At 38.8% G+C, this 16,429-nt stretch overlaps 1 protein-coding gene across 2 annotated transcripts in view; it reads left to right on the top strand.

Annotated features, from left to right (window-relative positions):
* Positions 1–16,429, top strand: part of LOC105935923 (ephrin type-B receptor 1-B) — a 243,498-nt gene that overhangs the window by 217,368 nt on the left and 9,701 nt on the right. For both annotated transcript variants that reach the window (XM_012876547.3, XM_012876546.3), the window contains exon 13: positions 11,541–11,690. In XM_012876547.3, coding sequence (XP_012732001.1) covers positions 11,541–11,690 — 150 coding nt within the window. The remainder of the gene's footprint in view (positions 1–11,540; positions 11,691–16,429) is intronic.

Below are 16,429 nucleotides of genomic sequence, written 5' to 3'. Positions count from 1 at the left end.
AGGCAAGTTCTGGGTCTGTCCCAGTATCTATTTCCAGTGGACTGTACACAAAAAACCTCTAAAAGGAGTTGCCTGGCAGACATCCCGTTAGATGTTTAACCAACTTAGATGATTCCTATTGATATAGAAGTGCAGCAGCTGTAGTCTGGGCTCCCCACAGAAGAAAAACATTGTCAGCCTATCTCTAAGCCTGAGTTCAGTCATTTTATGGAGGGAACTCATTTAAACTGTACCCAGAATTTTGTCTCAGTTTTGATCAATTTCTCATGACCAAAGGTAAGAGTCAGATCACTAAATCAAGGACTTCTGTTTCTTTATTTATTTTTTTGCCTCAACATTTTCTTTACCACATTTCAGAGCCGTGCCCTCATTACGGCAGTGAAGCCCACCACTCCATATTGGCACCTTTCACTTCATTTTACCCATCACTAATGAACAAGATCAAAAGATGCTTAAACTCCAATGCTTTAGGTAGAAACTCCTTTCACAAGCTATTTCAAGGCTGGATACAGATGGCTTTTCGCCATCTCCATGTATTTTGTTAAAGGACAGATGCTACGAAGGGGTGGAAATCAGTTCACTCTGTCACACCCCTGTCTTGGCAAGTGAGGCAGTTACAGGCCTGCTTTGGCTGATCCTATAAGGCCAAACCGGCGTCACAAGGTAAAGGGAGGAATGTATCGATGACAATCTGCAGGATTTACACGTAAACAAGAAGTAACTTCTGATGGTAAGAGAAGGAAGGTGAGATATATGATAAATTGGAATAATCTTCTTGGCCAACAACAGGATTTCTAAACAGAGTTTTACTATTGTTTTAAAAAGTGTGGTATACAGAGACTTCTGAAGTAGATATCATGCGGACTGTTTATGTCAGAGCTGCACATTACCTCCTGTCATGCCTTATTTCCAGCCATAAACAGCTGTGCCGGATCGGCTGACTCCACTTTTTTTTTTCATTTTTCTTACTCTTTTCTGTTCTTCTTTTTTTTCTATTTGCTCATATGTTGATATTTTAATAAAGTCTCAAAGCACCCTCTCATGTCATCACAAAATGTGAGTGAGAACCAGATTTTGCATTTTTTTAAGCAGAGCAACTACTCTATGTGGATGTGCACAAGTTAGTTTTGGAGTTTTTGTGACAGGCATGACATTACTGTATGTAATGCTGTGTCCAGTGGGAACCACACCGTGTGATTAGATGTTTATATTCTTTTTATGTTTACGAATACAGTATATACCCTCTCACATACAATCCCCTATGTGTCTTTAAAGGTGTTTGTGTTTCTGCCTCTGTGTTTGCTTGTGTCACTGATGGTGAGAGGGGCTGAAAGGCAGGGTCACAAAGAGCCAGTAACAAAGCTCATCCGTCAAATCCATGTGACCCCGAGTGACATTCCTTCAGCTTCGCCTCAACGCTCACACTATCTGGACTGCCCTGTTGTTTCTGTCATTTGTTTGTTTACTATCAGCATCCCTTCCTGCTCTCGCTGCTTTCAGGGTAACCAGCTTTTTTTGTCTTTTCTTTTTTTTTTTTTTTTTACGGGCTTCTTTGTTTGCTGTAAAATATTTATACACTCAGAGTTAGAGAGATAGATACCTTTAATTAGAAAGCAGTCAATGAGGAACAAATCCATAACAACATTGTGGATATCTGTTTTTGTCTGTTGCATTTGTCTTTCTCTACACAATTGTCCTCCATGTCTCTCAAATTATTTAATTTTTTTTCATTGTTTTAGTTACATTGCACTTCTGACTCACTTCACACCATGGAAATTGATGAAATTTCATATGAACACATAGAGAAGGTTGCACTCCCCTACCCAGGTTCCCTTCACTTTCCTTTACCTGAGAGTGATCAATCATAATCTGCAACTGGAAATGTAACCAATAAGGCACATGTGTTTCACTTTTACAACACTGTTTTCATTAATCCTCTTTTAGACTTTTAACGGGAAGGTTTTTCTCCTTGCAGCAGACATAATCCTGAATGAAGCACCATTTAATAGCCAGTGGTTAAAATACATTGCACATAAGAAACAGAAGTAAGCTTTATTTCTATTGCACTTTTCACACACACAGAGTCACAAAGTGCTGCAAAGTAATGAAAACATAGAATATAAGACAATAAAAGTAGAACAATACAAATCATGTGGGTCAGTTAGGACTGACCCAAAGGAAGAAAAAGAGTTCATATGATGTTTAAAAAAGCAAGGACACATAATACATACCTGGTCTCTGCAACAAGGTGCAGTCTTCTACATAAATGTATCTGGTGTGATTTATACCTTCTGTCATATTTGCCACAGTCAGTATAATTAAGGCTTTGATTTGCTGTTTGACTGTATTTACATTCTCACAATGAAACAAATCATCCTCACATAATCCTGCCTACTAAATCAGAGGAAGAGTGACCTGATTTATTTGTAAGCTCTCTAGAAAAGAGCTTTTATGCAGAATGCAAAGTTACAGAGGAGAGATTTGTTCTGATTTTGGTTTATCAAAACAAGACTTTTCAAAACTGGAGTTTTCAAAATAATGGGCTCTGTCTGATAACTGATGTTTATACTTCTGCCTAAAAGAAAACACTTGTGTTTAATTTAATCACGTTTTTACCCGTATCTCTTTAGAATGTGACCCCCATTTTTACACACATGATGATCCACACACTACAGAGAAACTTTAGATGTTTTATTCCTGGCCCTCTTTAGGATCTACGGCATGGATTTCACCCGTCCAGAGGTCATGCAAAAAAATCTTTTAAATCAAGAGTTATTCTAATTGTGGCATAGTTGTTAAATTTTAGTAAAACACATTTTTTTTAATGCCAAATCTTGAGGACAAACAGGGGAATAGATGTAAACTACACAATGACTCCATGCTGAGGCATAATTTTAGCCTTTTATTGTTCTTATAACTGGACACATCTCAACTACACTCCCAGTAGCACTGAAGGGAAAAAAATTAGGGCTATTCAGCTTTCGCCCCAGTTAGATAAGTGATTGTAATTGCCTATATCCCACATTCTAAGAAAAAATTGAGGCCAAGGTCAATTTTTTCAATTAGATTTTCACACAAAAGAGAGATAGATACTTGCTGGATTTAATTTGATGGTGTCAGAATATGGTCTTTTTTAACACCTTGTGAATAGCAGAAGTATACATTTTAAACTAATTGTAATTCAGTGCAATCCATACTGGTGAAAAAAATAAATGTATTTTTGGAGAAATACTGAAGCATTTTATCACTTAGAAGTATCCTTAAAAAAAATAAACGTTTTGATACAGATGACACAATAAATCTTTTCTGATGAAATGAAGTAAGAAAAAAGAAACTTGCTTGAGAATTCAGCAGGTGGTCTAAGGCCACTGGTACTACTGAGACGTGCAGGTTAGATGCTGTTTTTATAACATAACAGAAATGTGCATTACCAGGAGATCTAGCTGTCAGAAAAAATCTTTATTTTATCCATTTCAAATGGAATATTTACCAGGCTTCATAAATTAATTTTGTAAAATCTTAGTATCTTTTCTGTGATTACATTTGAACTGGACTAGAAAGATGAATGTGGTAGACAAATTGTAAATGGACAGAACTTGAAAAGTATACCCCTTTTCCCAGTCATACAAATGACTCAAAGAACATTTACACTGAAACCACATTCACACTAAAGTTACATCCACCCAGTTGCACCACTGAATGCATGCAGATTACTTTCCAATCTGGGATTTAATTATTTATGATTCTCAATTGTGTTCAGGCTTTGACTCTATCTAGCTCCTTCCAAGACTTGAATTAATATAGTTTATTCTGAAACATTCCATGGTGTTTCTGTACGTATTTCCATTAATCTTCCACTTAACTCTGACCAGATTCTTTTCAGGGGAAGAAACATTTATCCACATCATGATGCTGCCTACAATGTGTTTTCAAGTGGAAATGGTGTGTTCATTGAGATGTGCATTTTTAGTTTTCTGCTGCATCATTTTGGTCTTACATACCCAGAATGCCTTCTTTTGCAAATCAGTGTCCATATGGCTTTCTTTCAACAATAAACTGCTACTTTCCACTCTGCCAGCAGTATTTATACCAAGTTGTAGGTTTCATGAAACAAAGAAAGTCGTTTGTTCCACTTGTTTGGTCTCAACCAAAAACTGTTTTTTTTTTTTTATTTAGTGAGGTGTGTTTTCACATTTTTGCTAGTGAACACATGTCATAGTCGATGTTCCCATTGTTCAGAAATGACCAGGACATTATGTAGCACAAACCTGGAAATGGAGGAAAACTACAATGGAAATACTGTGTGCAGCGCCTCTGTTTTGCGTGTTTGTGCTGTTATTACAGCTAAAAGCCATTTTGAGTGGTAAGAGCAGCTCATTCAATGCAGGTTTTGGGAAATTTTATTTTGGAACGGTGTTGGAGAATGCATCCTGCAAGCTAAAGAAAAGTCCCACCACAGCAGGCTGGCAGCAGCAACAGACGCTGGCAGGTATGATTTGAGTATTACGGAACTGCTACGGTGGCTTGTTAAGTCATGTGTGATTTCTGTAGATGGTCCGGATCTGGGCTATTTCATATTCGCATCAGAAGCAAACCGCACAACAGTCTGTTTGGAAGCGGGCCGAGACCGCCTCAAAGAGCACGTCTCGGCCGGTTGTTTAGGCAGGACCAAGGTTCATTTTAGGGTATTCACACCCACACAAAAGGTCCAAACCAAAGGGGGAAACAACCTCTTGTCTGTTTAAAGCTGACCAAAAGTGGCAGGTGTGAATGCACCCTTGATTACGCAGAGGTGTCATCTATTTCCTACTTAGGGGACTCGAGAGATATCAGTTTAACAGGGCTCAATAAAATGCATTGCATGCTTTTTGGTTTTAAAGGAAAATAATAAAGGTAAATAGCAGTTGTAATGTGAAAAAATGTAAAACAAACAAACAAAAAAAAGCTTAAGGAGCATGAATAGTTTTGTTTCTATAGAACAGTTTCCTTTCTTTCACCCCCTCCAGCCGGCCCCCCAACATTCACATCACCTCTCATCATGATAAAATTACATAAATAAAATTTTACAAATTTTTAATTTTAATTTAAAGTTTCCACCTTTTATCTGTATATCTATATTCTCAAGTTCACTTATTAACCCAACTCAAAAATAAAGGGATTCCATCTGACTGACAAACTGTTTATAATATGTGAAATGTATAATTTAGTGAGTAAAGGTTTTCCTTTAAGTTTTACAAGATTTCCTTTAAGAAGTTCGAAGACCTGTCTTCATTTCCATCAGACGTCATTGAAAAGAAAGTCATAAGTCACCGAATGACTTTCTTGTCTTTTTTCTTCTCTTTGAGCTATTTTTCCCCCAATTCGCTCTGTCACTCAACCTTTCTGCATCTAGCTGCACTTACTCTTCACTCTCTTTCTCATTCTGTTTGGGCAGACATCCAGGGCAGATCGTTGCACTCAGGATTTCATTAAAACTATGTTGATGGAGCACTCTGCCCAGCCTAAGTAAATGTGCTCAAACCCATTTGAGTGTGCATTGTTTGGAAATAGATTACTGAAGTTGGTGGAGTAAAGGCATGGAGTAGAGGGAAGGGATGGGCGGGGGCAGCAGAAAGTTTTACGTACTTGACTTCCAGATGGCTTCGAAGTTGTTGTTTTTTTCAGAGTCCCTAAATGGCTGATATGAAAGGAAAAAGCTGGGTGAAAAAAAAACAAGAATGGCTGGGCTCCTTTACAGCAAGCTTATCTGGAAGATGTTCGTGACAACTGTTCACTGTTCTGTGACGGGTATTTGTGTTCTAAATTTTGCCACATTCCACATACAGCATGTTGTTGACAGTCTACATGATGCGATCTGCACAGTAGTGGATTTGCAGCTCAAGCTAGTACTAAGATCTGACAGTTGTATTGTTTCTTGGCCACGTGTAACACAATCGCAAGGGACCCCACATGTCACCTGACCACCAAATGTTTATCCCTTGTCTCTCAGAACCAGGTGTCAAAGGACAACATTTGTCTCAGCATAATACCTACTAAACGGACAGTCTCCGCACATCCTCTTTACTGTGACATTTCAGAGTTGTCAAGAGCTGTCACTGCTGGTCACAACCTGTCAGACGAGGTGGAGCCAGTCACGTTCTGTAGTCTCACTTTTGTTGATGCAAAGATCACAACAGCCTCAAATATTGGCTCAAGGTTTTCTGTCCTGGAATTCTGTGTGCCAACAAGGCTAGATCTATCATCCACCAGCGTATGTGAGAAGTAACTTACTTTTTTTTCCCCCGTTCACATAAATTTCATGTTTTCACACCCTTATGAAGCCTTGCTTTTTATTTAAAGAGCCAAAACTCATCAAGCAGAAAATGGAACCACCCAATATAGCTCGAAAATCAAGCACTGTGTGTCACCTACTTTAGTTATTATCCAGAGAGTTTGTGGGGTATATCATTGGATTTTTCTCCACTCGAGGTTGAGAAGTTTTGCTGCTGCAGTGACTATGAACTCTGGCACATCTCCACAGAGTATGAGTTAGCTGCCCGCGATAGGAGTAGCAATATTTCTCTTTGGTGCTAACAGAAAACATCTTTTTTTTTACAGTAAATGGCAGTATATGCAGTGTAAATCAGTAATACATATAGAACTGTATAACAACCCTTTCTTAGCTCGGTTTGGTGTGAAATCAGTCTAATTTATTTTAAGCTATTTTTGTTTTTGGTCAGCTGAGGTTACCAAAATGATATACATATTTCCTAAATGCAATAATATTAAGATTTTGTTTTCTCATTTGGGGTGGGGGTACTTTATTTAGTTTATTTAAATTCAACGGAACAAAAATGTAAGTATTTCACCATAGTGTCCAGTATTATATCTGGGGAAAAAATGGTGAGTAAATTTTCGTCTGTGTGCATTGAGCGGCTTCATGAACTTATTCATTTCACAAACTATGTATCATCACGACTAAAGAACATTGTGTGTATTATCAAAGCAAAATCTAACGACATCGGCTTTTGGCATAAACAAGTCTTCTAAATGGACAAAGACCTTACTTCCGCCATCAAATTAATTAAAAAGTAGCTTAAATACAACAAAGTCAATGTTTTGAAGAGTTCCTCACAAAGCTCTGATCTCAGTCCCACAGAAAAAAAAGTGAGATTTTGTGGGAAAATGTGGGAAATTGTGTATAACCAAAGTAGCTTTTAAACCTCAATCAGGCACACTTGTTTCATCTGGAGAAATTTGCTAAAGTTCAAACAAACTGTTGTGTTAAGCTTTAGAAGGATACCTAAAACATTTGAGTCAAGTCTTATGGTTTAAAAGGCAATTCCTCCAAAATCTGTGGAAAAATGTGTATGTTTCTGAATTTGAAGAAAGTTCTCTCTCTCTCTCATTATTGTTTGTATTTGGTAAATAGAAATAATGTTGTTAATCCTAACCGAGCTAAACCAAATGTTTAATCAATTCTGTGTAATTATTGTTAGAGAGTGAAAAGAAGTTCTTTACGCAATTATACAGTGTCTGTAATAATGTGGTTTTGATCTTTACCACGCTCACAGGGCTCTCTTCATGTTAAAGGCTTTTTAAAGCACTTCAGGTGGTGTTGACACTGTTTTTAATTTCTGTCTTCTGTGGCTAGATTTCGGTGGCACTGATGCTTTTGTGCTGAAGAACGTGATTACTACTGCATCTTTGCCTTTGCCTATTCATGAGTTATTCTGCACTTCATGTTGTTAAAGGAGGAATTTAGCAGTGCTAGCAATGGCCCACAGGAGTAATTACTAAGGGGTGTGCTTAGACATCTGTGACTCAGTTGACATGAAAATAGTATAACTAACGTGTTTCCCACTGGTAGCGTGAAAACAACTTTACTTGAAGCTTTACTCAGGCTATTTCAGCAACTCCCAGCTCATATCTTAATAGCATCCTGGGGCAACAGGTCAGATGTACAAACCGAGGGAAATGACACTGAGCGAGTTATGTCAAAGAGGGATTGTAATAGACAACATTTTGCTTTAAGCTAGTTTTTCAGAATCAGAAATACTTTAATAATCCCTTGAAGGTAATTACAGTTTTGTAATTTTCTGTTTTGCTGTATTCATTACCTCATTTTTTTTTATCTCATGTATGCTCATTTAAAACAATTTGGCATGAGCCTTTTTACCTAGAAGAGAAAGATGATTGACCATTCTAAACGTTGCTACAGATGATTTTTCTCCTGTTTCTACATAATCCCCTGCCCTCGGACATGAGCAAGAGCAAGAGAGCAATCCCCAAGTTCTCGGTGGAGATGAAACAATTCAGATGTGAACTGAACTGAGATATAAGAATAGATATGAGAGGCACTGAAGTTGTTGCGTTTTATACATTCTTTATTCACTTATTGATCTCTTCCTTTCTTCCATATTTCCTTGCACTCACACAACCACATTGTACATCTACTTGCTTTTTTTTCCAGAGCTTCATGTCTTTTTTTATTTGAACACTAGCCGATGTCTTCAGTGAGGCTATGCTTGTGCATATAGTGCAGTGAGTCATTTAAGAAGGATTTTTTCCTATAGTAATTACAAAGTTTTGATTGCTTACAAATCCATTCTGATCCCTATCAAAACTATGTTTGTATAGTCACAGTTAATTCTTCCAGAACACATATTTTCAGTTTTTTTCCCCGTCATTCTCAAACGTCTGTTTGAGGGTGAAAGCAAAGCTCTCAGATTCATTCAATTTCCTTATGGATCTCTTTGGAGTGGATTCCGTCAAGACAAAAGGGTAGTCTGTTCCAGCAAACTAGTTCCATTGCTTAACTGGTGCTAGAACGTACTAAACACCTTTTTTGTTTTGCTTTTTCACCAAGACATATTCTGGCCCTGAAAAACAGGTGCTTACCCAGCTGTTTGCTGCTGGACTAGAGGAAATAACCTCTTTTGTTAGGACCAACAAATGAGCTCATGGAGTACAACAAGTTTAGTGTTGTTTTTGATGGGTGAAGTTCAAAACATAAAAATAGACTATGTTTTATCTTCCTGTGGTTTATTTTGAAATCACCCCTCCCCGTGTTCAAGCAGGTCAAGGTGAATGAAGCTTCATAACTTGGTACACAGGCACACACACACACACACACACACACATATATATATATATATATATATATATATATATATATATATATATATATATATATATATATATAAACAATTCTACCATTGAAGAATTGGGTCTTATATCTCCAAGTGATTTTGTTAAATCTTGCTCTAAAAGCCATATCTAACTTTCTTTTTCAACCTGTTGTGTGTAATGAATGGAATATATGCAGGACCCAGTATTCAAACCAGACACAGTGTGTAAAATGTTTAGCCGTTTATTTAAAGCCAAAACGCTGCGGGTTATGGGCCGGGACCTCTGGAAGCACAGACAGCTGGTTAATGACCACGTAAATCTTGTGCGTAAATCGTGTGTCTTGTGCGTAAATCTTGTGTCGAGCTCGAGCAAGCCAGCTCGAGCCGAGCTGGCTGGCTGAGCAGACGGCACGTTAACGCTCAGGATGTCCCAGAGCGAGGCTTCAGCAGGTGTATGATGGTCAGGGGACAGGCAGAACCGTGGAGGCAGTAGCAGGCTGGAAGATCTGGAGGGCGAACCAGAAACCATAGTCCGGGGCGAGGTCCGTGATCAGCGCCAGGTGATCAGAGGTCCGTTGAAGAGCCAGAGGGAAATCCAAGACAGGGCCAGGCACAGTTTCGGGTTCGGTAGTGGGTATGCTTATGATCAGAACCGGCAAGGGACAGACTGTAAAGGCAGGTAATCGGGTGAGGCAGACATCAGGTAGAACAGACAGGCAGGTCAGGACAAGGCAAGCTCCGAGGTCGAGAGGCAGAAACAAGTCGGGAATTAGGCTATCAGGAAGTCAGGAAAATAAATGGTGGAATAAGTCTCACCACAGGGCTTGAAGTAATCTGGCACTGATGTCTGGTCTAATGGCTGGTTATATACTGACAGAAGCAGGTGGATGAGATGAGTGGTTGATAAGAAACGGTCCGGAGCTGATCAGATGTGTTGTGTGAGTAATCAGACCATAATTAGTGCCGAGATCATGAAATTGTGTGGATGAGAGATCAACTTGCAGTATTAGGATTGCTAAGTATACACAAAACAATGTTAATAAACTAAGGTGGTGATACTGTGTTAGGGCATCTGTTTCCAGGGGCACTGGGATAAATATTCTTTGTGTATTTAAATTGTCTCCATGTACTGTGATCCTTTACAAAATCACAATATAAAACTGGGGCAGTTTTATAAAACTGTTAATTAAAGAGACATTTATAGTAACATAATGACATGGCTTGGACTTGGCTCTCTGGTGGTGCAAAATCAAACTGGTCACTTTACAGAACCAGTTAAGAACTGGCTCTACCACCAGTACTAGTTAAGAACAAAGGAAGGTCCCAAAGGAGGCAGTGATGTCAAAGCAGTGGGCTTTTTTTATCGACTAGAACTTTTGCCAGGCGGCATCACCACTTCCTTCCAAAAGGGAGCAAAAAAAATCTTATACTGACTTTCAGCACAGAAACATACTATTGAGGAAAAGCAGTGAATATTTGTAGGTAAGGAAACTGGTTTTAGTGAGAGCAATAGGATATCTAGGAGTGAAAATAAAGACTACAGCTCCAAAATGGAAAATACATGCTTTATATGTTTTCAAAGAACGCCCCCCCCCCCCCATTCCTGTGTGCTCAGTCATGTGTTAAAACTCTTCACATCAGCAGAACAACAACACTGACCTGCAGAACATGATCACAATACAAATATATTTATTACCAAAAAAGGAAGCTGTCAAACATAAACATGCAATTTGGAAAAAACCCAAACAATCATTTATCTGTGTTATTCTCCTCACTGGGGGTGGTCTGTGCCTGCTTCACTTGGGTTTGTTTCCAACAGCGGCTTATCTCCAAACGCTCAGGTTCAGTTAATTGGCATTATTAAGCTGGTAGCAAGTTCAACTCAGAGATTTGAATGGAGGGAGTGAAGGGATACGGCCAGGCATGTACATGTCTGTCTGCCTAGTTAGACGTGTGGGCGTGCACGCACAAACATCTCCGTCTGTGAATATGTTACCAGCTGAGACTGTTTTGGTGTGTGCATGGAATTTAAAGCAAGCGGCTGTCAATTTCATTCAAGAGGGCAAGTGGCATGCCTTAGGCTCTGGTAGCCCAATTACAGCCAGTAACGCTCAATGAAGAAGCAGAAGCCCAGATCTATCTTCCTTTCTTCAGACAGGAGACAAGGCAGTAGTAAATGTAATGTCGGTTGATGACTGTTCAGAGTCACTCCTGAGACAAAAGCTGGATTTTGTGAATGCTTTTGCTTCAGGTGAATGAATGCACAGGGTGGATGAACAAAGAAAAGAGATTGAACTCTACAGTCAAGACAAGTCCTGTGGTATTCAGGGTAAAATGGCTTGCTGTAATTTGATACAAGGGCAAAGGAAATCAACCTTATCAAAACTTTGAAATATCTCTAACACTTCTGTTCTTTATTTTCTGTCTTAGGGTGGGAAGATCCCGGTAAGGTGGACAGCTCCAGAGGCCATCGCTTACAGAAAGTTCACCTCAGCCAGTGATGTGTGGAGTTATGGCATCGTCATGTGGGAGGTGATGTCATACGGAGAGAGGCCTTACTGGGACATGTCCAACCAGGATGTAAGTGCTTTGAAGTAGTGAAACTTTGTGAAGTCATACCACTATTCTCGTGATGTGACGCATTTTACTTTGAAACACAGTAGTGAACTGTGCCTCTAAGACATCCTTCATGTCCCAGACAACACAATACCACTGCACCCCCACAACCCTTCTTGTTCCCAATCATCACTGACAGTGACACACAGAAAACAGGTTGCAGTGTAACTGAAGGCTTTAACTCTATCTAGTTAGTCATTTTTGTTACTTATTGAGCACTTTTCTAAATACATGTTACACAGTGCTGCGCATAAAATGCTAAATAGAATAAAGGTGTAATAAACCTAAAATAAAGGCATCACATAATGCGAACAAAATATCAAAAAAATTAAAGAAGAGGACCGTCACAAAAGTGGAAGACTATTCCATAGTTTGAGACCTATCACAAAGAAAGCAAAATCTGAACCCAGCTGTATATTTAGATGAATCGCTCAATAGTCTATGCTTTTGTTGCCAAAAGCATCATTTTTAATGACACCTTAAGATGATCTGATGTGTTTTATTGCTGTTAGCAGAACAGCCAAGAGTCTTAAAGCCTTTACAGTTCTACACAACCTTCTGAGTCCAGAAATCTTTTCCAGCAGCAGACATTTCTGAGCCCACCTGAGTCTGGGTCCATGAGTGTATCCTGTTGCTAACATGAACATCCTCACGAATCCAGGATTAAAAAGAAACCCGTAATGTGTTGTAACTGTAACCACACACAACCTATATTTATGGTTTATTCAACCTGAAAAGAGGAAAAATAATAATCTCCAAAATGTTGCATCCACCTGATGTTGATTTCAGTCTCCTGGTGTGTCTATTTCCGGCAGCAGCCCCCGTCTTCCAGCAAATCATCAATAGGTCAGCTGAAACACCTTTAAAGAATAAAGAAAACACAGACTAAGAACAAATGAAAACATAATTGGCTGATCAAAGTGTCTACCGGAATTTATTTTTATTTTGTTTTAAGGCTGATGATATTTAGACAAGGAAACAGAATAACCAAAATACTGAATGACTGAATGGCATATACAGCAAACTCAAAAGCAAGCTTATTTTATGTCATTTAATTAGAAAGAGACATCCCTTTGATCCTTTTTATAGTATTCTAACACATTTTTAAATCTTTTGTCAACTCCTTTTATTCATGGGTCAGCTTAGGGATGTATTAGAATACATCAAAGGTCCTGATGGCTTGTCACTGTAAAACAACATAAAGGGATGAAGGACTGGCCTGACATTTATGAACAGCAAGTAAATTCCATATAAATGTCAATAACACATTTTATATGAGTAAAAGTGAGGAGATCCACTAATTTAAAGCAGCCATAATATACCCCTTTATTCATCAATATAGTCATGTCCAATGTTAACTAGAAATACACAATTCTATGTTTAAAAGTTTCCCTTTTTTATAATGTGGGTTTACATTGAGAATTTTGTCATCTCCTGTATGAAACAAACAGTTTTCATTATGTCTCTTTAAGGCTGTGCTTCTAAAAGAGCTCAAAGTGTGCTTTAATTGGTGAAAAAAAATGAGCATAAGACACCTGCCCTTTCATGTTGGAGTTGCTCCAAACAAGCCACTGGGCAGGCATTATGCAAAAGTATCTTTGGTGATGTACACAAGTGAATAGGGAAAAAAGGCTTGCACTACACGCAAACCATTGTAGGCAGTTCAGAGGCTGTGGGGGGAGAATAAGTCCTTTCTTTGTTGCACCAGTGTTTCATTTTGTACAAAGCTGTTTTTCTCCTCCAAACAAAGCTGCAAAGCCAGGCTGTAGGGATGTTTTTTGGCATGTAAATGCATGTGTATACTCTGTTCCAATGAACAGCAAAACTATAACTTTCTGACAGTTTGGAAGAAACAGCATATATAAGCATTATGTGTTCTTTAAGAGGTGGTAGTTTCTTAGAATGTTCAACTTTCGAAAAATTATTCAAACGGATGCTCCCCTTCTAAACTTTTAATTTAAACGAAAGTCTCCAAATAAGCACTCCTACTCATGAAAATGCTGTGGCCTTGTATGCATGTGCGTATGCACAGGCTAACCCATACACAATTAAGATAACTTGTTTGAAAAAGGAAGCTGTAATAAATCACCCTTTTTTTATCCACACCATCGCTGGAAATGTCCTTGACTCTGACTTTGAAAGCAGACTTATTATGGGCAAAGCTTCACACTATCCCTTTCCTTCCTGGCCAGCTTTTGAGAGCAATGAATGATTGCTGAGAGCTCTGCTTTGTTCCCCGTGTCCGCTTGGATACGATCCATACTCACAGGCACCAACACAAACACGCACAACCACTGGACTTGGTCCCATACTATGAGGTCTTTCTCCCTAAGCTTCCCTTACTGAGAAGACGAGCCAACCATCAGGCCTCTGTGGACCTCACTCCACCGAGACTGTCCAACCAAGCAGATGTTGCCTCAGTGGGCCAGCAGCAAGCACTGCCTTGTGGGACTGATGCCATTCAGCATGTCCGCCTCCTCTGAGCACACACATATTCAAGCACTTACAAGAAACATTCACTTGCTTTCTCCTTTTCGCATCCTCTAACACACCCACACAAAAGTTATAGCCGCTGTTTCCCTTCATCTCTTTTACATCCATCACGCTCAATATAGCATCAGTGCCCCTTTTTACATCCCTTTCCCTCTGTCTTTTCCGTGTCTTCGTGTGTGCCATTTAAGCAGGTTTTGCTGAGCTACAAGCAACTTAACTAGTTAAGTTTGAAAACCTCAAAAAATAGGCTTTTATTTCATAGTATATTTTACCACATATTTTACACTAGAAGCTCAGCTGGCGTCTAAGTATTTGATGACAATGTAAATATGTCATTGATGTGCAAGGATCTTTTGAGTTTATTGTAAAGCTTTGTCCTTAAATGAATCTCTAAAGGGACTTTGTAGCTCTAATTAATGGATTTTTATAGACATAGTCAGACACCAGATATTTTATTAGTCACACCTTGTTAGACCACTTTGGCCCCATCATTGCCTTCAGAACAGCTTTACTTCATTATGACATAGATTCACTAGGGTGTCTGAAACATTCCTGCATATATTGCTGTATATTTTGGTCCACAACATCACACATTTGCATGATGCTGTCAGCTGCAAATGTATGAAGTGAATCCACATTTCACCCACTTCCCATACTGTCTGCTGCACTGAGATTTGGTGACTCCGGTCATAAAGAGATCGACTTTATATCTGCTCGGACATAGACATAGTCAGGATTGATATTAAGATATGTTGTGGCATTTAAACAATGTTAAATTAGTAAAATGAGGTCCACGGGGTGCCAAGGAAATATTCCACACTGTTACACCACCATCATCCTAAACCATGGATGCAAGGTAGAGTGGATCCTTGCTTTCATATAGTTTACTCCAAATTCTGACACAAGCATCTTAATGTCTGAAATCAAGACTCAGAGCAGGCACCATTTTCCCAATCTGGTATTGTCCAATTTTGGTGAGTTAAGATGAACTGTAGCTTCTGTATCCTGTTCTTAGCTAACAAGTGTGACTCCCACTATTTTCTTCTTGGCTGCTGAAGCCTTTCTACTTCAAGGTTCAATGTTCTGTGTGTGCCAGGATGGCAGTCTGCAGATCTTAATTGTAACAAGTGTGCATTTGTTTTAGTGTCGTCTTTCTATCTTCATGAACCAGTCTGGCAATTATGTTCCCCACATTTTAGCAAGGCATTTTTATCCACACAACTGCCGCTGCCCGGATGCTTTCAACCACTGCCACATTAAAAGTCCCCTAAATTGACCATTTACCATTCTGATTCTAATTTTATACTTCAAAAAGTTGTCTTCACCACTTTAAGATGCTTCGGTTTTTTGATTGCTGTACTGTGATTTGCTGACTCACTTTTTTGTGTGAACAAGTAATTGAACAGTTGTACCTAATAGAGTAGCCAGTGAGTTTGAGTTTGGTGTCTATAATAAACTGGCATTCTAAATGATTTTTACCCCATTTGACTAAGTTTGACTTATCTAAAACCCTTACAAGTAAAAGGCCACCATAACCCGTGATGCCTTTAAGAGGCATGTGTCAAGTGGCTGTTTTCAACAGTGTTAATTATTTGAAGTCTTCCATTCCCCCAGTGGCTCCTACAGTGACACAGCCTGTGTTTTACTTCCATTCTGCTTCCCTGCTTTGTCCTCCAGGGTTGGTATGATTGGCTAGTGTCAGGAGGAAGGGCACATCAGCCTGAATGCAAACTGTCACTTGAGGGACGAGCAGCAGTTGGCCTATATAGGATCAGCAGAGGGATGCTGGCAAGGCCGATATAAGCCAGAGATGAGAGTGTTTCTATAACTCAATGGACACACCCACAGAAAACTCAAGTTTTTATCTTTGTTTATTTTTATTAGGTTTGTGGTATTGTTAAACGGATAGATGGTTGAAAAATGCTGTAATCCAAAAAAAAACTTAAACTCATGTGGTGCAAGACCATTATGCGGCATTAGCCTTCTGACGGAGGACGAAGAAGTTGTGTTAGAGTTTAATTACTATATCAGAGATATTCTGTACTGAAGGGCACTTTGTAGTCGGTCCTAATCTGTGTGTGATAAAGTAATTATTTAGGAATTATGAAAATGTGGAATATTTTGTTTCTTTGTTCCCTTTAAATTTGTAAGAAAATATTTTAAATATAAAAAAAGCTTTAATTACACAGTTGCTCATAGATTATTAAATA

This window comes from Fundulus heteroclitus, chromosome 6 (assembly GCF_011125445.2).
Source record: "Fundulus heteroclitus isolate FHET01 chromosome 6, MU-UCD_Fhet_4.1, whole genome shotgun sequence".
Lineage (NCBI taxonomy): Eukaryota > Metazoa > Chordata > Actinopteri > Cyprinodontiformes > Fundulidae > Fundulus > Fundulus heteroclitus.
This window is presented reverse-complemented; position numbering and strand designations above follow the sequence as displayed.